General features: G+C 37.0%; 1 protein-coding gene across 1 annotated transcript; it reads right to left on the reverse strand.

The window, feature by feature from the left end:
* Nucleotides 1–4,736: 4,736 nt before the first annotated feature.
* On the reverse strand, nucleotides 4,737–20,605 carry ADAMTS1 (ADAM metallopeptidase with thrombospondin type 1 motif 1). Its single transcript, XM_058185624.1, has 9 exons — nucleotides 19,441–20,605; nucleotides 16,167–16,513; nucleotides 15,416–15,548; nucleotides 13,538–13,705; nucleotides 11,169–11,455; nucleotides 10,165–10,348; nucleotides 9,908–10,080; nucleotides 8,073–8,248; nucleotides 4,737–7,812 (listed from the first exon to the last, which is right to left on the reverse strand). The coding sequence occupies exons 1-9, from the start codon at nucleotides 20,048–20,050 to the stop codon at nucleotides 7,074–7,076; spliced, it is 2,817 nt and encodes a 938-aa protein (XP_058041607.1). The 5' UTR covers nucleotides 20,051–20,605; the 3' UTR covers nucleotides 4,737–7,073.
* Nucleotides 20,606–20,666: the final 61 nt, after the last annotated feature.

A 20,666-nucleotide genomic window follows, 5' to 3' on the forward strand; every position in this document is an offset into this window, starting at 1 on the left:
CCAGTATATCTTGCAGAATCTGTTTTCTTACCTGGTCTGACCTGACGAGTTGACTTAATCTGGGTATTCCTGTTCTACTGGTATAGGAGTGCCATATACCCAGGATCACCCTTGTCCCTTTTCCCAGAGGGGAAAAATGTATCCTATAAACAGTGTGGAAGATCTGCTGGTAGACAATCACTGCACTGCAATTGAAGAAGTTTTGTTGCATGAGTGTTAGATTTGTAGGCTTTCTGCCACTGTACTTCATATTATAGATTTTCATTGTTCTAGTGTTTAATAAGTTTCATTATACATCCAGCTTTGGCTAATTGACTTGTCATAACTATTTCTAAAATACAATAACTTTGATTCATATCTAATAGTTTCCTCACTGGATTTTGCGGCACTTCTTTAGAAAACTATCTTTAATGCGTTGTCCATAAATTGCAATTGATGCAGAATACAGATACAAAGTTATAGGTATGATCATATAGTCCCAATCTTACAACAAAGTATTAGTTGCCCATAAATCACCAAATAAAATAGTAGTTTTTAAAAAAATTATTACATAGGCCCAAATAAGAAATCCTCTTCCAATAGTTTCTCAGAAATCTAGATTCAACCTATTCAGTGATGATTAAACCTAAAGTCTTCTAAACATTTGAATCTCAATTTGAAAATTCCTCACAGGAAATGTGGTTAATTACTCAGTACCATATTATAAACAACTAGAAATATATTTTCATCTGATGATAATACTGTCAAATCATTCTAAATATCATTTGACAGCTATACTTTGCTAGATTTGTTTTTATTTTTACTGTACATTTTTAAGTAAGTAAATTGTAGGACTATGTGGTGTTTATTGGGTATTTCATTGAGCTCTTTAACAGGAAGATGATGTAAATAGTAATACATTTGATCAACACTTCTAGTAGAGCATGTAACAATGAGGCTGCTCATACAGTATAAAACTTCTACAAATATAACGCTTCTTCTAAACTCTGTTCCAAGACCTGCTGGTGGAAATCTTAAGATGTAGGAAGCCAGCCATGATAGGTTTGTCTGATAGAACGTCACCAAGCTTTGGTTATCAAAGTTGGAGAAAAATATGCTTGTCCTGATTTTGGTCAGTTTACATGGAAGATCAAGACTATCGTGGTGGACTATGATTTGAAACAACTTAGGCTAGAATAATACTAACAAGCAATGCTGAAGTTGGGTTGAGAAAAAAAGCAGGATGGGTAACTTTAGTAGATTCCCCTCCCATCACAATAGAAATTCTCAGTCGTCCAAGTCATGGTTGTCCCAAAGGTGCTTTTTCAGGAGGTGACTGGACTTTCTTGTTTTTTCTTTGAAGACATTTTGGTTCTTACCCAAGAAGCTTCTTCAACTCTGACTGGATAGTGGGAAATGGAAGGATTTATATTCCTTGCACTCAGCTGGTCATTTGCATTCTTTTAGAGAGTCATTGAGGCCACTTGGCGGTTTATCTGTGTCCTCAGGGTCACCTGAATAGTGCAAATGGTTTTGGAGCCTTCTTGGCTGCAGGATGTTTTCTGTCCCGTGTCCCTTCAGTGTTGAAGACAGGCACAGGTTGTTGGGGATGAGTCTGTGTTGTCTGCATCTCAAACTGAAGTACAAATGGTTCCTATAGTCTTCAATGTTTCTGGAAATCCACTCATACCCCCACACCATTTGAAGGATATTCATCCCAAAGTGAATAGCTAAAAGTCTATGGAGATTCTCAGTCATCCAGGTCATGGTTGTCCCAAAGGTGCTTTTTCAGGAGGCAGCTGGACTTTCTTGTTTTTTCTTTGAATCACAACCACAATCCAGTTACAGTAAACAGATGATAAGATGGAATTCTATCAGATAGCAATGTATCAGGTGCATGTTGCTTTTGACATCTGATGCTGGCCCTCTTCAATTCTGTCTTCCAGATGCTGGGAATTAATAGCATTGGATGAATACTGCAATCCTGACCTGATTGTGAACTTTCCCTGTAACATTTGGCAGCGTTCCTTGAAAAATATTAAGCTGAGCTGAATAAACTGAAGAATAAATCTCTATTCTATTTCTCTTACGCTTGTTATGAATTTCCTGTTAAATTTTTGCCAGTATTGGTTACCCTCAGGCAATACCTGACCATTTTTCCCCCCAAATCTGACTAAAGTGTTGTCCCACCTGGTGATAGTCTTCATGAGAGCAGAGGCACTTTTACATAAAAATTCAGCTGCACTGTAAGGAATTCAATCTTATGTATAATGGAAAGTTTTCCTCCTGATGGCAGAGAAACAAATCTACAGGCAGGGTCTAGTCAATTTCACAGGCCTTTTCATTTTTGTGGAAAAAAATTCTAATGTTATCCTCCTCAGTACAGTTCTCTAAGAGGTGGTCAGGGTGTACGAGTCTTGGAATTGGCTTACATTTTCCATTTTGTTGTCTCACACCTTTTGGTACTAAGTCTATAATCCCAATTGGACTTTAAAATGGCCATTTCTCTGCTTTGAATTCCTCCTTGACATAAAGAATGTGTTTATTATAATGCCAGCTGTGTTATCTGAGAATTTATCTAAGAGAACTAGTGAGCTTCTCTACTAGGCTCAACCTATATGAGTGTGGCATTGGTGTCTCACTGTAGTTAGAGAATTTTGAATAATTAGGAAGTGAGAATGATATTGATGGTTTAGTGTAGTTAAGGAATTTTGAATTCTTCAAAAGGAATAATGGCAATTGACGAGAAAGAAATGTACAGTGAGGGACATTAAGATCAAAGAATTAAGATCAAAGGGCAACTCACTTAGATGGGACTAGATAAGGATGAGTCCTATCTGAAAAAGATGCTGTGGGAAATTGAATACGGAAGTATGGAATTCATATTTTATTGGCAATTCTGTAAGATGATATATAAGATGATATCTGCTTGTGTGATAGGAAATAGCAAGGACTATTCTTTGTATTTTTGAAGTTTGGTAGTTTCTTTATAGTTTTTGAAGATATTTTTGTTTGTTTGCCTATTTGGTTTTTTAGTTTGATGTATGGGTAGGTGGGTGTTTGCATACTCATTAGGCCCTGCAACTTGCCAGAGGGTTTTTGTGTATGTGTGTGTAGAGTTGTGTGTAATGTTCCACATGGAGAAATAGTGACATTTTCCTGGTGTTATTCACACTTGCAGAGAAAGGGCCTTTTAGATATGTCTACTCTGGCTGACTGATGGATTCCAGAGGTTTGAGTTGCCCCTGAGATCTAGTGGGTGGTCTAGCAAAGACCTTATTTCAAGTCTGGAATAGATGGGTGACTGAGGTCCTGGACTGGATTGCTGCTCTTTTCCATAAACTATAGGATTTACTTTGATTTCTTTGAATAGCTCTGGGTGATAAAGTGTTAGAAATAATGCCTAGAATGCTATGGAATGATATTGAACAGCTATCATCTAGTCTCCAGACTTCCATTCTGGGCAAAGTGACAGAGCAGCAGATACAAAATATTATCAAACTTTCTATCAGAATCTTTTTAACCATGCCTGAGTATAGGCAGATTGATCCCATCAAAGTTTAGAGGTAGGATTGGGAAAGTACAACTCTACTTGTTCAGTTACTGATTTTTAATACCGTCACCCAGAGTAGCCTTCTGGTTTGTCTTTGAGAGTTTGGAAATCAGAGGACTCATTTTTACATGGTTCTGCTCATTTCTGAATGAACAATAAATGTCTATGGGGTATGTCAGGACGAGATACCATGATATGGAAGAACACGAGGAAGGGTGGTCCTCTTAAATACTACATGAAGCAGATATGAGAGGTCACTTGATTTGATAAATAGCATCATCAATATCCACACAATACCAATTTGTATATATTCCTGCACAAATGAAAGCTGTGATGAAAATTTTGATTTGATGTTTGAAAAATATAAAGGTCTGGATGCGGAGAACCATGCCAAGACTCAACCATGATGGAATGACTGTTGATTTAGAAGTCAATACTCTAAGACAGCATCAACAGCTTTAAATAGGCTGCTATTTCCCAGAAAGAGCTGGGCTCCTTATGGTGTTTCTGCTAAAACAACTAGTGGAAGCTGTATCCAAGAGACTCTTTGACACATTCCTGGTGTCCCAAAGGTGCTTTTTCAAGGGGAAACTGAAACTTCTTAGATGAGAAGCAAAACGTCTTCAAAGAAAAACAAGGAAGTCTAGTTGCCTCTTGAAAAAGGATCTTGGGGACAACTATGACCTAGTTGACTGAGAATCTCTGGACACACTCCTAATGGTACATCACTTATAACATTTTTTGAAACAGAAGGCACTAGCAATGGCTATTTATGGCCTTACCATCTCAATCTGAGATGACTGATTTACTCTGCACAATTGCCCAGAACTGCAGCTGCTACAAAGTTCAAGTTCCTGCATGCCTACAAAAGCAATTCAGTGTTGTCATGTTATGTAAGATCTGCTGAAGCTGAATTGTTTGTTGATGTTACCCAAGGTCATAAACCCACAAAACCTTTCATGTCTTGAATCCTGGTTATTCCCATAAACCCTTATTCTAAATGGAATCTGGTTACCCACTAACAAAAAGCTGCTACCTGATTAAAGGAGGTACTTTGATATTTTTGTTTTTAGCTTATATTCAAAAATAGATGGGTATGGTTCATTTATTACATTAAGATATGGTTTATTTAATATTGAATTACTGAATAAAATATAGTAATTAGGCTGCATCATGCAATGGCAAAAATCATGGTTCAGTAATTTGGTTTATGAGCTGCACAAAACTAAACAAGCCATTTTATAGGTTAGCATAATGTGTAAACTCAACCATAATGTGAAAGATGACAGAATTTGGGGCAGGAGAAGAAAGAACAATCAAAGGATTTTCCATTTGTCTGAAATATAATTTTTTTAAAAAGGAAGATATCCTTGGGAAGTAACAAAATGTCCTCCTCAATACTATAGAACATAACTTAAAATATTTAAATTTAGGGGAATGATCATAGCAAGTGTTCATTTTCAAGCAGGACGGGAAAATGGTGTAGCTTTTGAGTTTCATATGCTTCCTAGTAATGTTACTCAGACATTTTTTTATACTTTTAAAATTTACTTTAGAAACTTTAGAAATTTGGTTTCTAAAGTATGTAATTCTGTACAATCATCTATCATGTAATCTGATTTTCAATTTTATTTCTCAACAACAGCAATATAAAAAGATTAAAATCCAGCTGCACAGACACTTTTTACAGCATCAATCAAATGAACTATTTCACTAGAGTTCCAATAATTTTCACAATTCACAGCAAGAATTTGAGACTTCAGGATATGGGGTAGACAGATGCGCTTTCATTATAAAATAGGAAAAATAAATGGTTTACCACACAATTAAATTTCAAATAGTTGCCTTGTATGATTTAACATGAAATTCAATGGAACATAAATGTGACTAGGACTAGATTACTTAACTTCAATTTGAATTATATTAAATCCAGATAAGCATGAAAGGTAGATCATAACACTGGTCCTATTAATGACAAGTTGATATACAATGTGCATTCCAGTGGGATGAGAATATCTAGATCTTAATTTACTCTAACCCTATTCTGCTGCTTGGAGCTAGCAAGTACAAAGTATATCTTAACATATGCCTTGTGATAAAATCAAACTAGCTGTTCTTATGAAGATGTGATAGAAATTTATATAAAATAAAAACTCTCAATTTCAAAAATTCATAGTTTATTTCTAGTAACATATTATATTGCATAAATACTCTATCTTGTTATATGTCTTTTTTTAAAAAAGGTGATAACTTAAGAAATTGTTTTAGACAAGAAATATAAAAATAAATACATTCATTACAGTATATGCATTTGTTATCAATTATAATCCTTCTCAGAAGGGAAAAATTTAAATACTTATAAAGTATGTATCATTTCTAATAGATTTTACTATATACATATGAAGAGACATATTCTCTCATAGTCTATAGCCTAACAAATATCCTTAAATATGCAGATACTGGAAAACTGCTGTGGATGGACCTGCTATCCTGCAGCTTAATCTTCCCTGCTTTACAAGTGATTTCAGCAGTGTAAAGTTGTTGTATGCAATGAAACAACTTAAGGGTCTTCCAGATACCTTGTGACTGTTAACTCTTGTATTTCCCAACCAGCATAGTATTTGGCTATGTTGTCTGAGCACATCTGGAATTCATTTGGATATGGAAAGCTGTAATAAGAGATGTTCCATTTATAGTGGAATTTTGAGTTTGCAAAAGGTCGTATGTAAGCATGTTACTGCTGACCACCATGGCAACTGTTACTGTATGTGAAATGGCAGCTTGTCAGGATTATTTCTTAATGAAGACGCCAGCTTTCGTATAAAAATGATGCATGTGTTCCAGAGGTCTGTTAGATTTTGGAACAAATATGGTAAAGGAAAGGGAAGAGAGTAAAATATTGAATAGTTCTTTCTTCCTTCCTTCCAAACTAATATGTGGCTTTGAACTGCAAGGTATCTCTTAAGAAGATTAAATACATTCTAATGTTTGGAATTTTAAGCATCCAGGACTACTTGTTTTGCCTCTCCATGAAAAAATATAGTTGAAAAGCCTCTTTAAATAATGTGGGTTTTGTTACATGTGAGGTAGGCAAGACCTGACTAATAATTAAAGAACTGCCTTTTTTCTTCCCCACTTTGATCAGTAAAGTAATTTTATCAGTACCACAATAAAATTTCCAGAAGTTAAAAAAAATGCTATTCCTGCTTGAATGCAAACGTTTCCTTAAATTTGTTTTGGTCATGGCGTGCTTTCTGTTTAACTTGTAAAATACTAAGATTAAGAGATGGGTGTTTTTGAGTCTGCTAGCAACTAAACCGGCATTTTTATCTACTGTTCATACTGCCAGGATTCCTTCCCACTCCACCATGATTTAATACCATCTAATAATATTTGCACTGTCCCATCTGAGTGACTCTATTCTGAATTTCCACACACGAATTACAGTTGCTACCTCTCACTTCAATTTCAGTGCTTTGGTCTGAATATACATACATACATACATACTTATATATATATAGCTTTAGATTCCTATTATAGTTTAGCTGCAAAGTGTAACATTACAAAAGTCTATTAAATGTTTTGGCTTTTTTGAAAGGTCACAGCTTTCATGTGTCAAAATTGTACCATCAAAGGAAATGCACTTTAATAACCTCTTTTTGAAACCCTTCCCACATGTCTTGGAACACGATGACCAGTGTCCTAGGTGCCATCGTGGGCATGGTGTGTCTGCACATGGTCGTACATCACTTGGCTTGAGTTCTTTTGCACAATCTGAGGCAGGTCGTCCACTAAGGTCTCTGCATTGTACAGATCTCCTCTGCCAGCCAGTACCACATGACTTAGAACATTCTCCCCATTCTTCAATAATCCATTCAGATAAAACTGTCTCCTTGATTGCATTGAAAGATTCAGTCTTACTGAAAGGGTCCTCAGAACCCAACTGTGTTGATTTCTTCATAAAATAGGTATATTTGATTTTAGATCGATGTGGCTCACCCACAGTAAGGACCTGTATGGTTAATGGTTCCTTCAGTGGACTGAAGCTACGAATTCTTTCCAGAGAAGCAGATGAACCACTATATCTCAAAATATTTCTTTTATAAATAATATCTTGTTCCATTGTTGTTAGTGTATAGTCACCATTGAGAATATAAGAATCATCAGATACTTTGATTGCAAGGAAGCTTCCATCTTGCCGTGGACCCCTATGATTTCGTTGCTTCACTTCTATGTTTGTTGCCCCAGCAGGAATCACAGCAACATCATGGTAACCAGGTCTACAGGAAAGAAGAAGAGCTATTGAATACCAGCACCTCTTAATTATGAAGGACTCCTACCATGGGCAAGAACTTAGGTTGAATCTTATAATAAAGTAATGTATCTTGATAATTTTGTAACTAAAATAATATACTAACATAAAACCTGCAGCTGATTTACAACATTGGTTCCTATACTGATTTCATTAAACAGTTCAAATGAAAAAAATGTCGTTCATGGTAATGAGTAGGGTAATAACTCCTAAAGTGTGAAAACACACCTGACATTAGAAAACATTCCAGATACTTTCTTGCAGGTAGATCCATTGCCTCCACAGATGCCACATTTATCAAACTTCTTACTGGATCCTATGACACGATCACATCCTGCTTTTATACATTGCCCTTGAACACAGATTGAAGTGGAATCTGGGCTACATAAAGTTCCATCTACTACCTTTAAAGCAAGGAAGACTTGATTAGAAGTTATACAAAGTTTATCATTAAAATTTTAAAGTACTGAATAAAATCTAGTCAGTTAATCTATTTTAAATTTCATTTTAAAATCAAAGAGTCCTTGGGGTTTATATATTACTTTAATGTGGGCTATGATATAATGCCATTATGATTACATAACAATTTGTGAATCACAGTTTATAGTTTATTTATAAACTATACTTACAAACTGTATTTATAAAGTTTAACTTGTATGAACCTGTTTATTCAATAAATTAAGACCAAAAAATGCCATGGTTTAGCTGAATGTATAAACAAAGGCAAAAAGTGAGCAACTGTAGTACACTTTGACAATCTAATACTATTTCTGAAATTATCATGTTTTGGAAATGCAAATATAATCAAAATGGCAAAATAAGATGTCCAGGAATCATAAAAAGAAACACACTTCTGAAACATAGGTTAGACAAAAACCCAGCATGACAGATATATATTATCAATATATAAATTACACATGCAATTCCTAAAGAAAATTAATTATGGAAAATATTTCTGAAATTGGAGTAGGAATAGATTGATTGCACAACTTGGGAAAACAATTCTGAAATAAAAATTCTGTGTGAACTTGTTGGGAAGGGAAGAGGAAAAAGAAGAATTTTCCGCCCAAATTTATAGTTCTCCATATTGCTGAACAAGTATTGTGAGAACAAGCAGCAAAATTCCTGCTTTGAGCAGCTAAATGCAGGTAAATGCATGCAAACTGTCTAAAAGGTGATTAAAAATTAATTAACGATTATATTGTTAGGGTCAACCTTTTCCAGACTGACAAGAAATAGGAATTTTATTAGATTGGGGAATACAACTCTCAGAAGATGTATTTATATCCCCCATGACCAAGATCTGAAGGTTTTAGCTTTTCTATTACCAAAAACTTAATATTTACATATTGATTGATTTGGCCATCCAACTTGCAACAGCAACTCCTGATGCCTTAAAATTGTGTGGAAGCATTAAAAATAGAACTAAAAATACAACTCTTGAGCAAAACAAACAAACAAACAAACAGTAATCTGTTTTTTTATTAATTTCTTAAGGGTAGTGGTTACATTTCATCCCAACCTAATTATGTTAATATTGCAAATGCCCAATTTGCATTTTGATAGAAAGACAAGTCATTTAGCATCTAAAATAGACTGTCTTAACTACTTCAGAAGTGCTTCAAGCTTGAAACACTTGATCATGAAATAATGATTTGGAACTTAAAATAGGATATTTTAAAACAAATTGAATTAGAAGCATTTCACACCACCACTTCAGAGATTATCAAACCAATTAATACTTTGTGTGATGAAAAATATCTCTTTAGGTTTTTACACTTTTTATACTTTAAGCTTTTTATACTTGCTTTGTTAGTTAACTTTATAACGGAAACCAAATCAGAAGCATTTGAGTGCTTTTTGGAAGTAAAATGTTTAGTAATTATACTATATATTGCTAGAATATCAAGAATGATCACAGCTGATGGCAGCAAGTGTCCAACCTTGTCTGGATGTAAAATAGTACTTTTTACAGAAAGTTTCATTCATCAATTCTACAAGCAGTCAAAGTTAACAAACACACATAAAGTGTTTGATGTATATGATATCAACCATGTACCCACCTTTGGTTGAAGAACAAAAAAATATCCAGTGCCTTTGGCAAGGCAAACCAGCTTGCATCTGTCCTTGGGAGACACTCCAGCAAACTTAGGTATCCATTCCACTGCAAGGCCAGTTCCAAAAGATTTGGAAATATCATTGTGAGCCTCACATTGTTCCTCCCTGAAAGTTTTGCCTGTAAATTGTGAAGACATTGATCAGACTTAGGAGACTCATGTTTTATATTTTAATTGCATTCATAAAATAATGTAAAACTTACTATTCTCTGGACATTCTTCAATATTACAGGATCTGTACTGCACACGCTTGCCTTCACAATACTTTCCTCCATTCTTTGGAACTGGGCTCTCACATTCTCGCACAGAATATTGCACTCCTCCACCACATGTTCTTGAACACTCTCCCCATGGTTCCCATGAGCCCCACCCTCCATGAACAGGGATCTACAATTTGAAACACAGTAACAAATGTGCATATTAAAACAACTTGAAAAAACATTTTATAAGAGGAGAGTGGCATAAAATTTAGAAATAGTTATGATCCTATTATTTACGTAACCTGTATTATGACTATTGTGCTTTAGGTCTGCAAGGTAAATCAACACCCTTTCATGCCATTCAAAACTAGCGAAGAAAAATAAATCCTATGCACTTTTACTCATAACTAATACATATTGAATCTAATGAAATTTCTTCTCAATACTCACTACACTAGGTATTTCTGATAAATCTGAGGTACAAAATGTTTTCTCATTTGTAGATCATACCAGGATAGATCACCAAAACAGATACAATAACTGTTTATTATAACTTATTTGTTATTTTTTATTCATTATTGCTAATTACTGAATGGCAAATTAATTTTAAACACTATTTTGATAACATTTTTCTGCAACAGTCATCAAGTGGTACTTCAAAATTGTATTCACTTTATAAAGCTCTTTCCTATAATATTTTTGTTTTTATTTGCTTTTAAATATTACATAAAATTTTAAAAGGAAAATTTAAAAAAATACATTTTTAAATTAAAAATTAAACCTGAGTAACTCAGAATATTTTTCATCTTACTCAACTACAAGCAGTGGTGGGTTGCCCCCGGTTCGGACCAGTTAACAAGAACCAGTAGTAAAACTGGTGGGAGGCTCGGCCCACTGACCCAGATATCATCGGGAAGTTTCTGCGCATGCACGCACGCGGTCCCATTGCGAACCGATAGTAAAGATAAGTAGAACCCACCCCTGACTACAAGCAAACAACGACTTACATCATATAGCTTCTTGTCTGTTTTATTAATGCACTTGCCGTTTATGCACCATTTTCCCTCTCCACAACTGGTGCCATCTGCCCAAGGAAAATGTTTGGTTTGGCACATAAGCACTCCACCAGAAGTACCAGTACACCACAAAGTTGTACATATGCTAGCGGAATCAGGACAATGTTTGGATTCCTCCCCAAATGTAAATTGGCACTGTCTATTAGCATCATACATTGTGCCAGGAAGATCAGAAGGGAATGGCAATGGCTTGTGAGGTTTGTCCAACAGACATTCACCTGGAAATAACAAAGAAAAACCATATTGTGACTTTTGACTATTTTTCTTTTAAATATTGTAGTGTCACTCTTTGAAAAATGATAGAAATTAGAATATATCTATTCAAATGTCTGACCCTTGAATTCACAAGATAAATTTTAGACTGTTAACTTTTCTGGTTTAAATTTAAAGAATGTTTACAAATATAAAGTTATCTGAAGTAAGTAGGCCACATAATTCAGCACGTCATATTACTCATTCATTTATTCATTCATCAGATTTATATAACCTTCCATCTCACCCAAGACAATTCTGGTCAGTGCATAACAATTGATTAAAAAGTGAGAGTATAAAAACAGAAAATACAAATATAAAAGACTATAATAATAAATATCCAAATATCCTGAAAACAACTGGCAACCAATACAACTTGAGGAGCCAACCTCTAATATACATTGTCTAAGGAGCTCATATAACAGACTATGTCATTGCATTCTATACTGGATAATCTTCAAGGGCAGCTGTAGAGCACATTGCAGTAGTAAAAGATGGAAGTGTCTAGGGCAAGAGTGACTGTAAACAGGGACTGCTGATCTAGGGACAGGCACAACTGGGGCTCAAGATGAACCTGTTCAAACACCCTTCTAACCATGACTGCCACCTGCTCTCTGAGAATGAGTTGTGAATCTAGAAGGACCCTCATATTATACATTGGATCTGTCTGAAGCTGTGTAACTTCATCCAGCACCATAGTCTCAAATCAGTAGAATCAGTAGAATTTCAGATGAAGCCTATTAATCCCCTCAACCTCCAACATGGGATAAAATATTTATCCCTCCAGCATGGGATAAAATATTCATGGCATTGCTTAATTTGCCAGGCATAGAGATATACAATTAGATATACCTCACCCTGTGAAAATGGATAAGCTCACCCATTGGCCTCAGGTAGATGTAAAGAAAGAAATAAGAGAACAATGAAAACAGCAGCTGAAGGCAGGACATCTCCTCAATTATCATCAACTAGAATCAGCCATGAAGGAAAGATATAATCCAGCGTAACACTATGCTACCCATCTCCAGCCATATAAGCCAATCCAGAATGATACCATGGTTGTTAGTATTGAAAGCTGTCAAGAGGTCAAGTAGGGCAAGGATGGATGCACTGCCCCCATCTCGCCCATGCTAGAAATTATCCATAAGTATGTTCAATGCCATTTTTGTCCCACATCTGGCTCTGAATCCTAACTGGAAAGGACCAGATAATCCACTTCCTCCAATGCTCTCTGAAGCTATTCCACAACCACCTTCTCTACCATCTTCCTCCCAAAAGGGGAGGTGAGATACTGGACAAAAATTGTCCATACATATTGAGTTCAGTGGCAGCCTATTGAAGAGGGTCTCCTCCTTTCATTATTACTGAAAGCTTCTTCAAAGACGACACTTAACTGGACACTTAAGTGTTTTGCCACTTTAGAAATGCTAGAAACAAATATTGGAATTGGTAACCTATTAATGCTTACCAGGAAGATTTTGATAGTTCATTACAAACATTAAACTGCTACTTATGTTTGAATATAAGCAAGTGGCAAACTTTATCACTCAGGTATTTTATTTTCATTCTGTTAGACCAATGCTTCCAGGAAACAGTTCATTAGGGCATAACAGATCATTAGGGCATGCTTCCAGGAAACAGATCATTATGGAAAGATTTGGAAAAGAGTGAAATAGCCATTTGTCCAGGACACAATAAGGTCTTCTGCCTAGGCATGAGGTTGGACTAGAAGACTTCCAAGGTCCCTTTCAATCCCATAATTCTAAGTTACAGCCTTCTAATATTTAGTGATTCAGCCATTTATCTGCAAATTATTATGTTCTATCAGTTGTATTACTCTTTCCCATGAAGCTATGATTCACTTCTTCTGGACTAAAATAAATTTCTTGGGACAGAGCCACATATTTTATTTGTGTGGCTGCAATTTAATGTTATTCTAACTGAGTTGGAAATACTTGAAATATTTTAATGCAATTAATTCTAATATTAAAATTCAATATCTTGAATGGAATTCAGTTAGAAATATAAGCAGCATGTTTAAAACTTACCATGACCATTATCCAAAAAGGTAGTTATCATGTATGCGCTGCATGGAGACCATGGATGGCTTCGATCCAAATTGGAAAGCATAGATGCCATCATGTGAGAATCCCTATTTATACCATTAATACTGGTACACTGCTTTGCATCATCATGTGGCATATTAAACACATGGCCTTTAAAAAGAAGAGAAAAAAGCGATGAACTCATCACATATTAAAACTTGCAGTATGGTGGGAACTTACCAGTTGGACTTATCATTGCTATGTGACACCACCATTAGTTAATATTTTATTCTGAGTTCTATTCAAGCCATTGGTTGTCATCTATTTATATGGTTTGAGGCCTTTTACCTTTGATGTCTTCTTCCTCAGATAGATCAAGCTTATCTAAAATGAATAAGCAAGGAATCCCTGCTGAAGTCCCTCAATCATCATGCTAAAGATCTCACTTTTGGATGGTCCCTTTCCATGGAATAGTTGGTCCATAACTGGCCCTTACTTTCATGGAGTTTTGGAAGTTTGTCAAGAGTGGGGGTTTTTGAGGACTGTGAGACTAATTCTGGTTTGAGTGTGATGTGACAATACTTGTTTGAAGTTATTATTGTCCTATTGTTGATTGTTATATAGAATAGAATAATAGAGTTGGAAGGGACCTTGGAGGTCTTCTAGTCCAACCCCCTGCTTAGGCAGGAATTACTATGTAATACATTGTATAACATTATGTAATTACATTGTAAACTACTAAATAATTTACTGCATTATCATGCATTTTTTAATTCTATATTGCTTGGAGTCTGATGGATCAGAGTAGTATTGAAATCTTATAGACACACTTTAATGTTACTTATATACTGCTTCATGGTGCTTTACAGCCCTCTCTAAGCGGCTTACCCCTGCTTAGGTAAGATTGTTGTCCCCAACAATCTGGGTCCTCATTTTACCGACCTCGGAAGGATGGAAGGCTGAGTCAACCTTGAGCCTGGTGAGATTCGATCAGCCAAACTGCTGGCAGCTAGTGATCAGCAGAACTAGCCTGAAGTACTGCACTCTAACCACTGCGCCACTGCAGCTCATTATATTGTATGTTTTCTTTTATTTTAAGCACTGAGTTTTTATGCTGGCTTGTAAGAACTGATATCAAAAACTAAAGCCAATGTTTACCTCCTCTTTTATTCCATATGATAATTTAAAGATTTTTCAATTTTTTTTGTCTGAACTCAAAGTGTGATTTATAAATCCTATATACAGGGTTCAACTTAACACACAAGATTTGTGTGGGTGTATTTTAAAAGTCTCAGCCACTTCTTTCCCTCTGAAACCTGAATGAATTTACCTTTTGCCACTGAAAAATATCACTTTACAATATTCAGTAGTCATTTTCACGTATACTGAGAAATTTTAGCTCATAGTTTTGTCCCAATATTTGTAAAACCTGGACTTCTGATGGTTTATACTATAAGTGGAATATACCTGAATGATGATGCATTAAAAAAAACCCAACCCTCTGGGACATTCTGGGATAGTGTTTTTCAACTTCAAAATTTTTAAGATATCTGGACTTCAAATTCCAGAATTCCCTAGCCAGCTTTGGGAGTTGAAATCCACACATCTTAATATCGCTGAGGTTGAAAATCACTGTTTAGGAAAAAGGTTATGGTCTAAACTTTTGCCTCGATCTAGATTTCATACATTTGAAATTTTATTACACAGTGACTGAAGCCAATATTTTTGTCTGACGTGGCAAGAGCCTAGGCACCATGGTGAGAACTAGACCACAGTAACTGCAAGAAACAACTGATTTAAAGCCTTAACTGCAGACCAATATGATAAGGCATATTTTAAAACAAATAAGCTTGCCACAAATTTCCCCTGAATTTCAATTACCTAATTCATGAGTGGTTGTAAAAGCAGCTTGCAAGCCATCATCTTCTATGACAGAGCAACTGCGGTTTGGATCACAAGCAGTTCCCACATCAGCCATCCCAAGAGTGTCACATGTTTTGGCACCACAGAGATCCTATAAAAAGAAAATATGTACTTTTATTATTAATTGGGTCAGGAGCTTGTCTGACAGATTGAAATTATTTTGGCAATATGCCTTTTTATAATGGAAAGAGCATAACAGTCTTCAGAAATAAAAAAAAATGTCATTCAATATGGAATGAGTATTAGGAACAGATGATGATGACTGCAGTATCATCACAACCATGCTACAACAGATATTTAGTGTACTATTTCTATGAATTAGTTATGTAAATATTTCATCTCACATTTTAAATAACAATAGTCTCTACTCAATTTTTACAGCTATTTGTCAAGGGAGAGACTTGAAACATCTTCTGAATGCTTGAAAGAAACTGGATGTTCATGGGTCATGTAATAAAGCTTCCTAATCAAACACTCAATAAATATTTTTGTTCATTTTTCCATGGGGAACACTATTAAAGTTGTAACAAATTAAATTTATGGCACCAGCTCATTCCAAGAAACCACATTTTTGGCATACTCTTTGAAATATTTCAAATTAAAAAATGTAAAAGTAAAAGAAGTATTTTTGAATCTACTGATTGAAGAAAGTTCAAATTACATTAACTGGACCCTCTAAATATCTGGTCTTTCTCGTATTTTGCCTTACCTGTCTGGTAAAAAGAATTGCAGTATCATAGTGTTCTGCGTGCCGGTCACTGGGGGGATTATGTTGCTTCTGCCAGTTACAAAAATTCCTTAAAGTGAGAGCAGCATTTGAAGATACATCAGGCCCCTTCTGCTCATCATAGATGACCATTATTTTCACCACCACCAAATTAATAGGGTTCCGGATACTGGGATGCTTGTACATTCTACTTGCTACAGACAGGAGTGTGAGAAGGTAGTGCTTCAGTCCATTGCCATGGAACTCTGCCATAGATTGGTCTGCTACAAGCAAAGTTTCTACATAGCGGGGGCTCGACACAAATCTTTTCTTCCTTATATGTCTATTTTCTATATTAAAAAAAAAAAGCAAAATGTAAGAAATATATATTAGCAGTATTTCCCAACAGTATTTACACAATTTATTCAATTGGCAAATCATAATCATCAACCACTGCCAAGCCAGAATGGGAATCATAAAGTTTATCTAAACAGCCCATACTTTTTGATTCATTTTAAATAAAACTTAAAAAAACCCTAAAAGATATTAACGAATGTTAACCCTACTACAAAGGGTTAAATCCTCAGACTGCCTATTAAGAAATATTTCCATTGAGGATTTTCAACATGAATCATTACTGCTGTCAATACATTTTCATAGCCATCTTCCTTAAATATTAAAATTACTGAAATGAAAGACTTTGTCTGGATCTGATCCAACATTTCCCAAGGGCATGGAAAGGGAAATACTCCCACTTTCTTTCTCCAGTTTCCAGTTCCTGTTTAGTAATCAAATAGAAAGGAGTTTCAACTTGCTGAAACTAAAAGTGCTTCAGTTATGTAGGTGCCCCATTGTCTGGGTCTGGCAAGGTTTATGCCTGGCCTGAAGTTGGACAGGAGCTCTTCAGGGACATCATTTGATTGGGAACTTAAAAAAAAAATCATCCTGGAAGAATGAGAGTAGTAAACCACTTCTAGTTGGCTGTTGAGGTAACTACACGAATGTATTCATGAATTAATCAAGAATGCAGTTCAACTTGAAAGAGAGTTCTCTGTTAAAAAGGAATTACAGTACTTGAAAGATATGCTTTCCCATAAAAAACATGTTTGTTGTTACATACAAATGCTATACAGTATATTATAGCATCTTATGTTTATATCTACATGGAAGCCAAATACAATAATAAACAATTGATTTCAAGAGGATCTGAGAGTGGACTGTCCTTGAATCAGCACCAAACAGCATAAACTACATGAGGTTCAGCATAAAGATCTTCAGAACTATCTGTTCCAAGATTGGTAAATATTGCACATTTTTAATTGCAAGTATTCTGCAAGCTAGTGTCCTACAAATATTTATTACAATTCCAAGGCAGAAGGGCCAATGGCTATCAATTCTGGAAGTTGGAATTCAATATATATATAGAAGGCATCAGATTAAAGAAACTTTATGGTATCTTTATATGAATAGAACTAAAAGCTTTAAAGTCCTCTTTGAACTGAACTTGCCTTCGAATGACTAATGAACACATCTGTCTAGTTCTCTCTCTCTCTAATATATATATCTCAGAGCTACTAACTAGGTCCAAACTTGCTTAGTTTTTTGAGACTAGCTCTAGTGATTATTATCCAATAGCTAGGTAGATTTAAAACATAACACTGTGGAAATTACAATGTAAAATAATAGAGAAAATCCCCTTAGGATATTCAACTAGGGCCTAGGTTCTAGGTACTGATTCTCACCAATGGAACAGAAAGTAATTAGAGAGCAGAAATAACTCCAGATTTCCCAATTAAGATATCAGCCTAAATTTTAGTGAAACACACCATGAAATTGATTATAAATTGCATACTTAATATATGTAATATATTTTTATTTATAAATTACAACCTAATCCCAAAGAAACTTGCTTCATAATGTAAGCCTCAAGCAATTCCACAGAATGTACTCCAAAACTAACATAAATATGTTGCATATTCAGTGTAAGATTGAAGACATTAATTTAAGGGGGGGGGTCCATTGCATTAAGAATATGTGCACTTTTTATTTTATCATTTTTTTTCAGAAAGTGAGTAGTGCATTGTAAACCTAGACATGCAAGCCAAGTTTTAACTGAATTGCTCTTTGCCTTACAATATTATAACAATCGTAGAATCTTATGTATTCTTTCTTTTGCTGCATTAACTCAGTGGAATTCTAAGTAGACATTACATTATGTTCAGCCAGAAAATATATCCCTTTGATTGCAAGGGTACTTCATGATACTTTTAAACAGCTATATACTTCAGTATTCACAATATCAAAGTTTGATTTGACAAACTAAACAATAAACCAGCTAATCATACTTCAGTTTACCATGAATCCACAGACCATATATATGAAACATGTATGTACTGCACTGTTTGAATCCAGATAACTAGGTGAATTCAGTAAGCCATGTGATGCAAATTCAGGCACACATTTTCCATGTAGGGCATTCTTGTTTTGTGACTGCATTTCCTTATTGCATTAAGCATTATAAACTCATTTATTAGGTGCATCTCACAAAATACAAGTTCAGAAGGACCACTTTGGAGTAGATATGCACAAGCTGTCATCACTAATCGTTGTGTCAAATACTACTTAGCCTAAGGCAGCCTCACACCCCAGACGTCTCCACTTTTAAGTATCTTCCTGCGTTTATAGAGAAACGTTAATCCCACGTGTCTCAAAGGTGCTTTTTCTTCAGCTTTGAAGAAGCTTCTTGGATGGGAAGCGAAACGTCTTCAAAGAAAAATAAGGAAGTCCAGTTGCATTTTAAAAAAGCACCTTTGGGACAACTATGACCTGGATGACTGAGAATCTCCACAGTTAATCCCACGTATTTAACCGGATTTGCTCCCATTCATAAATTCTTACCTTGGGACTATTGGGAAATTCTGTCCATTGCAATCAAAATATTCGACTTCCCTCCAAATAGCTGGATTCGAGAAGTCGCTAATTTAACGTAGATACCCCGAATCAATAACCCCTCCCCTAATCCCACCACTTTCCAACATGAAAAGCCATGAAATTCAGATCAATGTAGTATTTTTTTTTAACGCCTCCATTTATGACCTCAGCTTTTAGAGTGACCAATAGCAGCTCGTCGAAACGTGATTTTTGGACCATTCCGAACGCATTGAAAATTGTGCGTCTGGGGCGCATGCGTGCCCCGCAGCATCGTCACTGCTACTCCTAAGAGCTAAACTCCTTGCTCGGACAAGGGCGACGAGGTGCGGTGCAGGGGGAGTAATACCTGCGCGGGTCGCGTAGTCCGCCTGTTGCTTTTCCCCTCGGTGCCGCCGCCCTTTGGAGGCCGAAGTTTCGCTGGAGTCGGGCACCTCGCACTTAGTACCGCTGCCACGGGGGACGGGACTCTGGCGAGAACGGCTGAGGAGGTGGAGCCGAGGCTGCTCCCCTCCTGGAGCCTGGGAGACGTTGGCCGGCTGAATGAGATATTCTGAGCCGCGCAGGTAGAAGGCGCCGCGGATTCCCCCGCAGAGGCTGAGCGCTGCGGCCGAGGCCGGATCCCCATTAACCGTGCCGGAATAGAAGCAGCTGGCTAAGTTCGCTCCGAGCTCTTGGTGGGCCTCCTCTTCCTCCCTCCGGCCTTGGGGGAGGCTGCCAATATATTGGAACGTCAGAGCCGGAGCTAAAAAGCTGTCGTCGGGCTTCAGCTCCAAAGTGAAGCGCTCGCCAAAGGCGTCCAAGCGGTAGAACTGCTCGCCGGCCGTTCGCTGCCGCCCGACAGAATCCACTTCCACGGGCACCACCAGCTCCTCCTCTCGGGGCGAAGAAGGGCCGCCTCGAGCACCCAGCGAGAGCAACAGCGTGCTCAGCGCCAGGCATGCCTTAGCTCCCTTCATGCTGCACCGCAGCGCGCGAGGCGAGAGAGAGGAAAAGGAGAAAGAAATTACGATGAGGAGATGAGTTTGGAAAACGTTGAAAATGGCAAGCAAATGGCGCCTTGGCAGCACCGGGCAGAATGTCTGTCGAGCCCTTTAGAGCCGAGCTCAATGCGCTGCTTGTAACGGCCTAGGCGGACAAGAGTGCTGTAGGGCTCCTTCCGCGCCCTGAGTTCACTGGCAAAGTCCTGAAGGAGACCCAGAGATAAGCGAGCCTCGGCTCTTCGCCTCGAGTATGGGAGTGAAGGCAACGCGCGCTTGCACTTATAAGGAGAACGTCCAGCCCCCCTGACCCCCCTCTGTCGTGGAGGCGGGAATCGGCTTGAGCTCATTTGTGCGTAAAGTCAGCGCGGCAGCGGTGCCCCTGCCCACCTCTCTTTCTGGCGATCAGCCGTAGTCGGCCCGAAGCGGGAGAACATATAAGCTGAGGAGGGGGAAAACAGCTCCTCGGCTTTACCCTATCGCGCTACTATTCCCCCAAAAGCTACCCTGCCTGGCAGCCCTTTCACTCTCCCCCGGCACAGCTCAGGCTCCTCTGCAACTCAAGTTTTCCGCGTAGGAGCTGCTGCGGTTTCTT

The sequence above is a fragment of the Ahaetulla prasina genome, chromosome 5, assembly GCF_028640845.1.
Source record: "Ahaetulla prasina isolate Xishuangbanna chromosome 5, ASM2864084v1, whole genome shotgun sequence".
Taxonomy (NCBI): domain Eukaryota; kingdom Metazoa; phylum Chordata; class Lepidosauria; order Squamata; family Colubridae; genus Ahaetulla; species Ahaetulla prasina.

What these genes read in the sequence shown, in the direction of transcription:
- ADAMTS1 (XM_058185624.1), bottom strand. Translation starts at nt 20,050, where the DNA reads ATGAAGGGAGCTAAGGCATGCCTGGCGCTGAGCACGCTGTTGCTCTCG. An exon ending in GGACTACGCGACCCGCGCAG is followed by an intron (nt 16,514 to 19,440) that starts GTATTACTCCCC and finishes TTTTTAATATAG; the next exon opens with AAAATAGACATATAAGGAAG. An exon ending in CAATTCTTTTTACCAGACAG is followed by an intron (nt 15,549 to 16,166) that starts GTAAGGCAAAAT and finishes TTCTTTTTATAG; the next exon opens with GATCTCTGTGGTGCCAAAAC.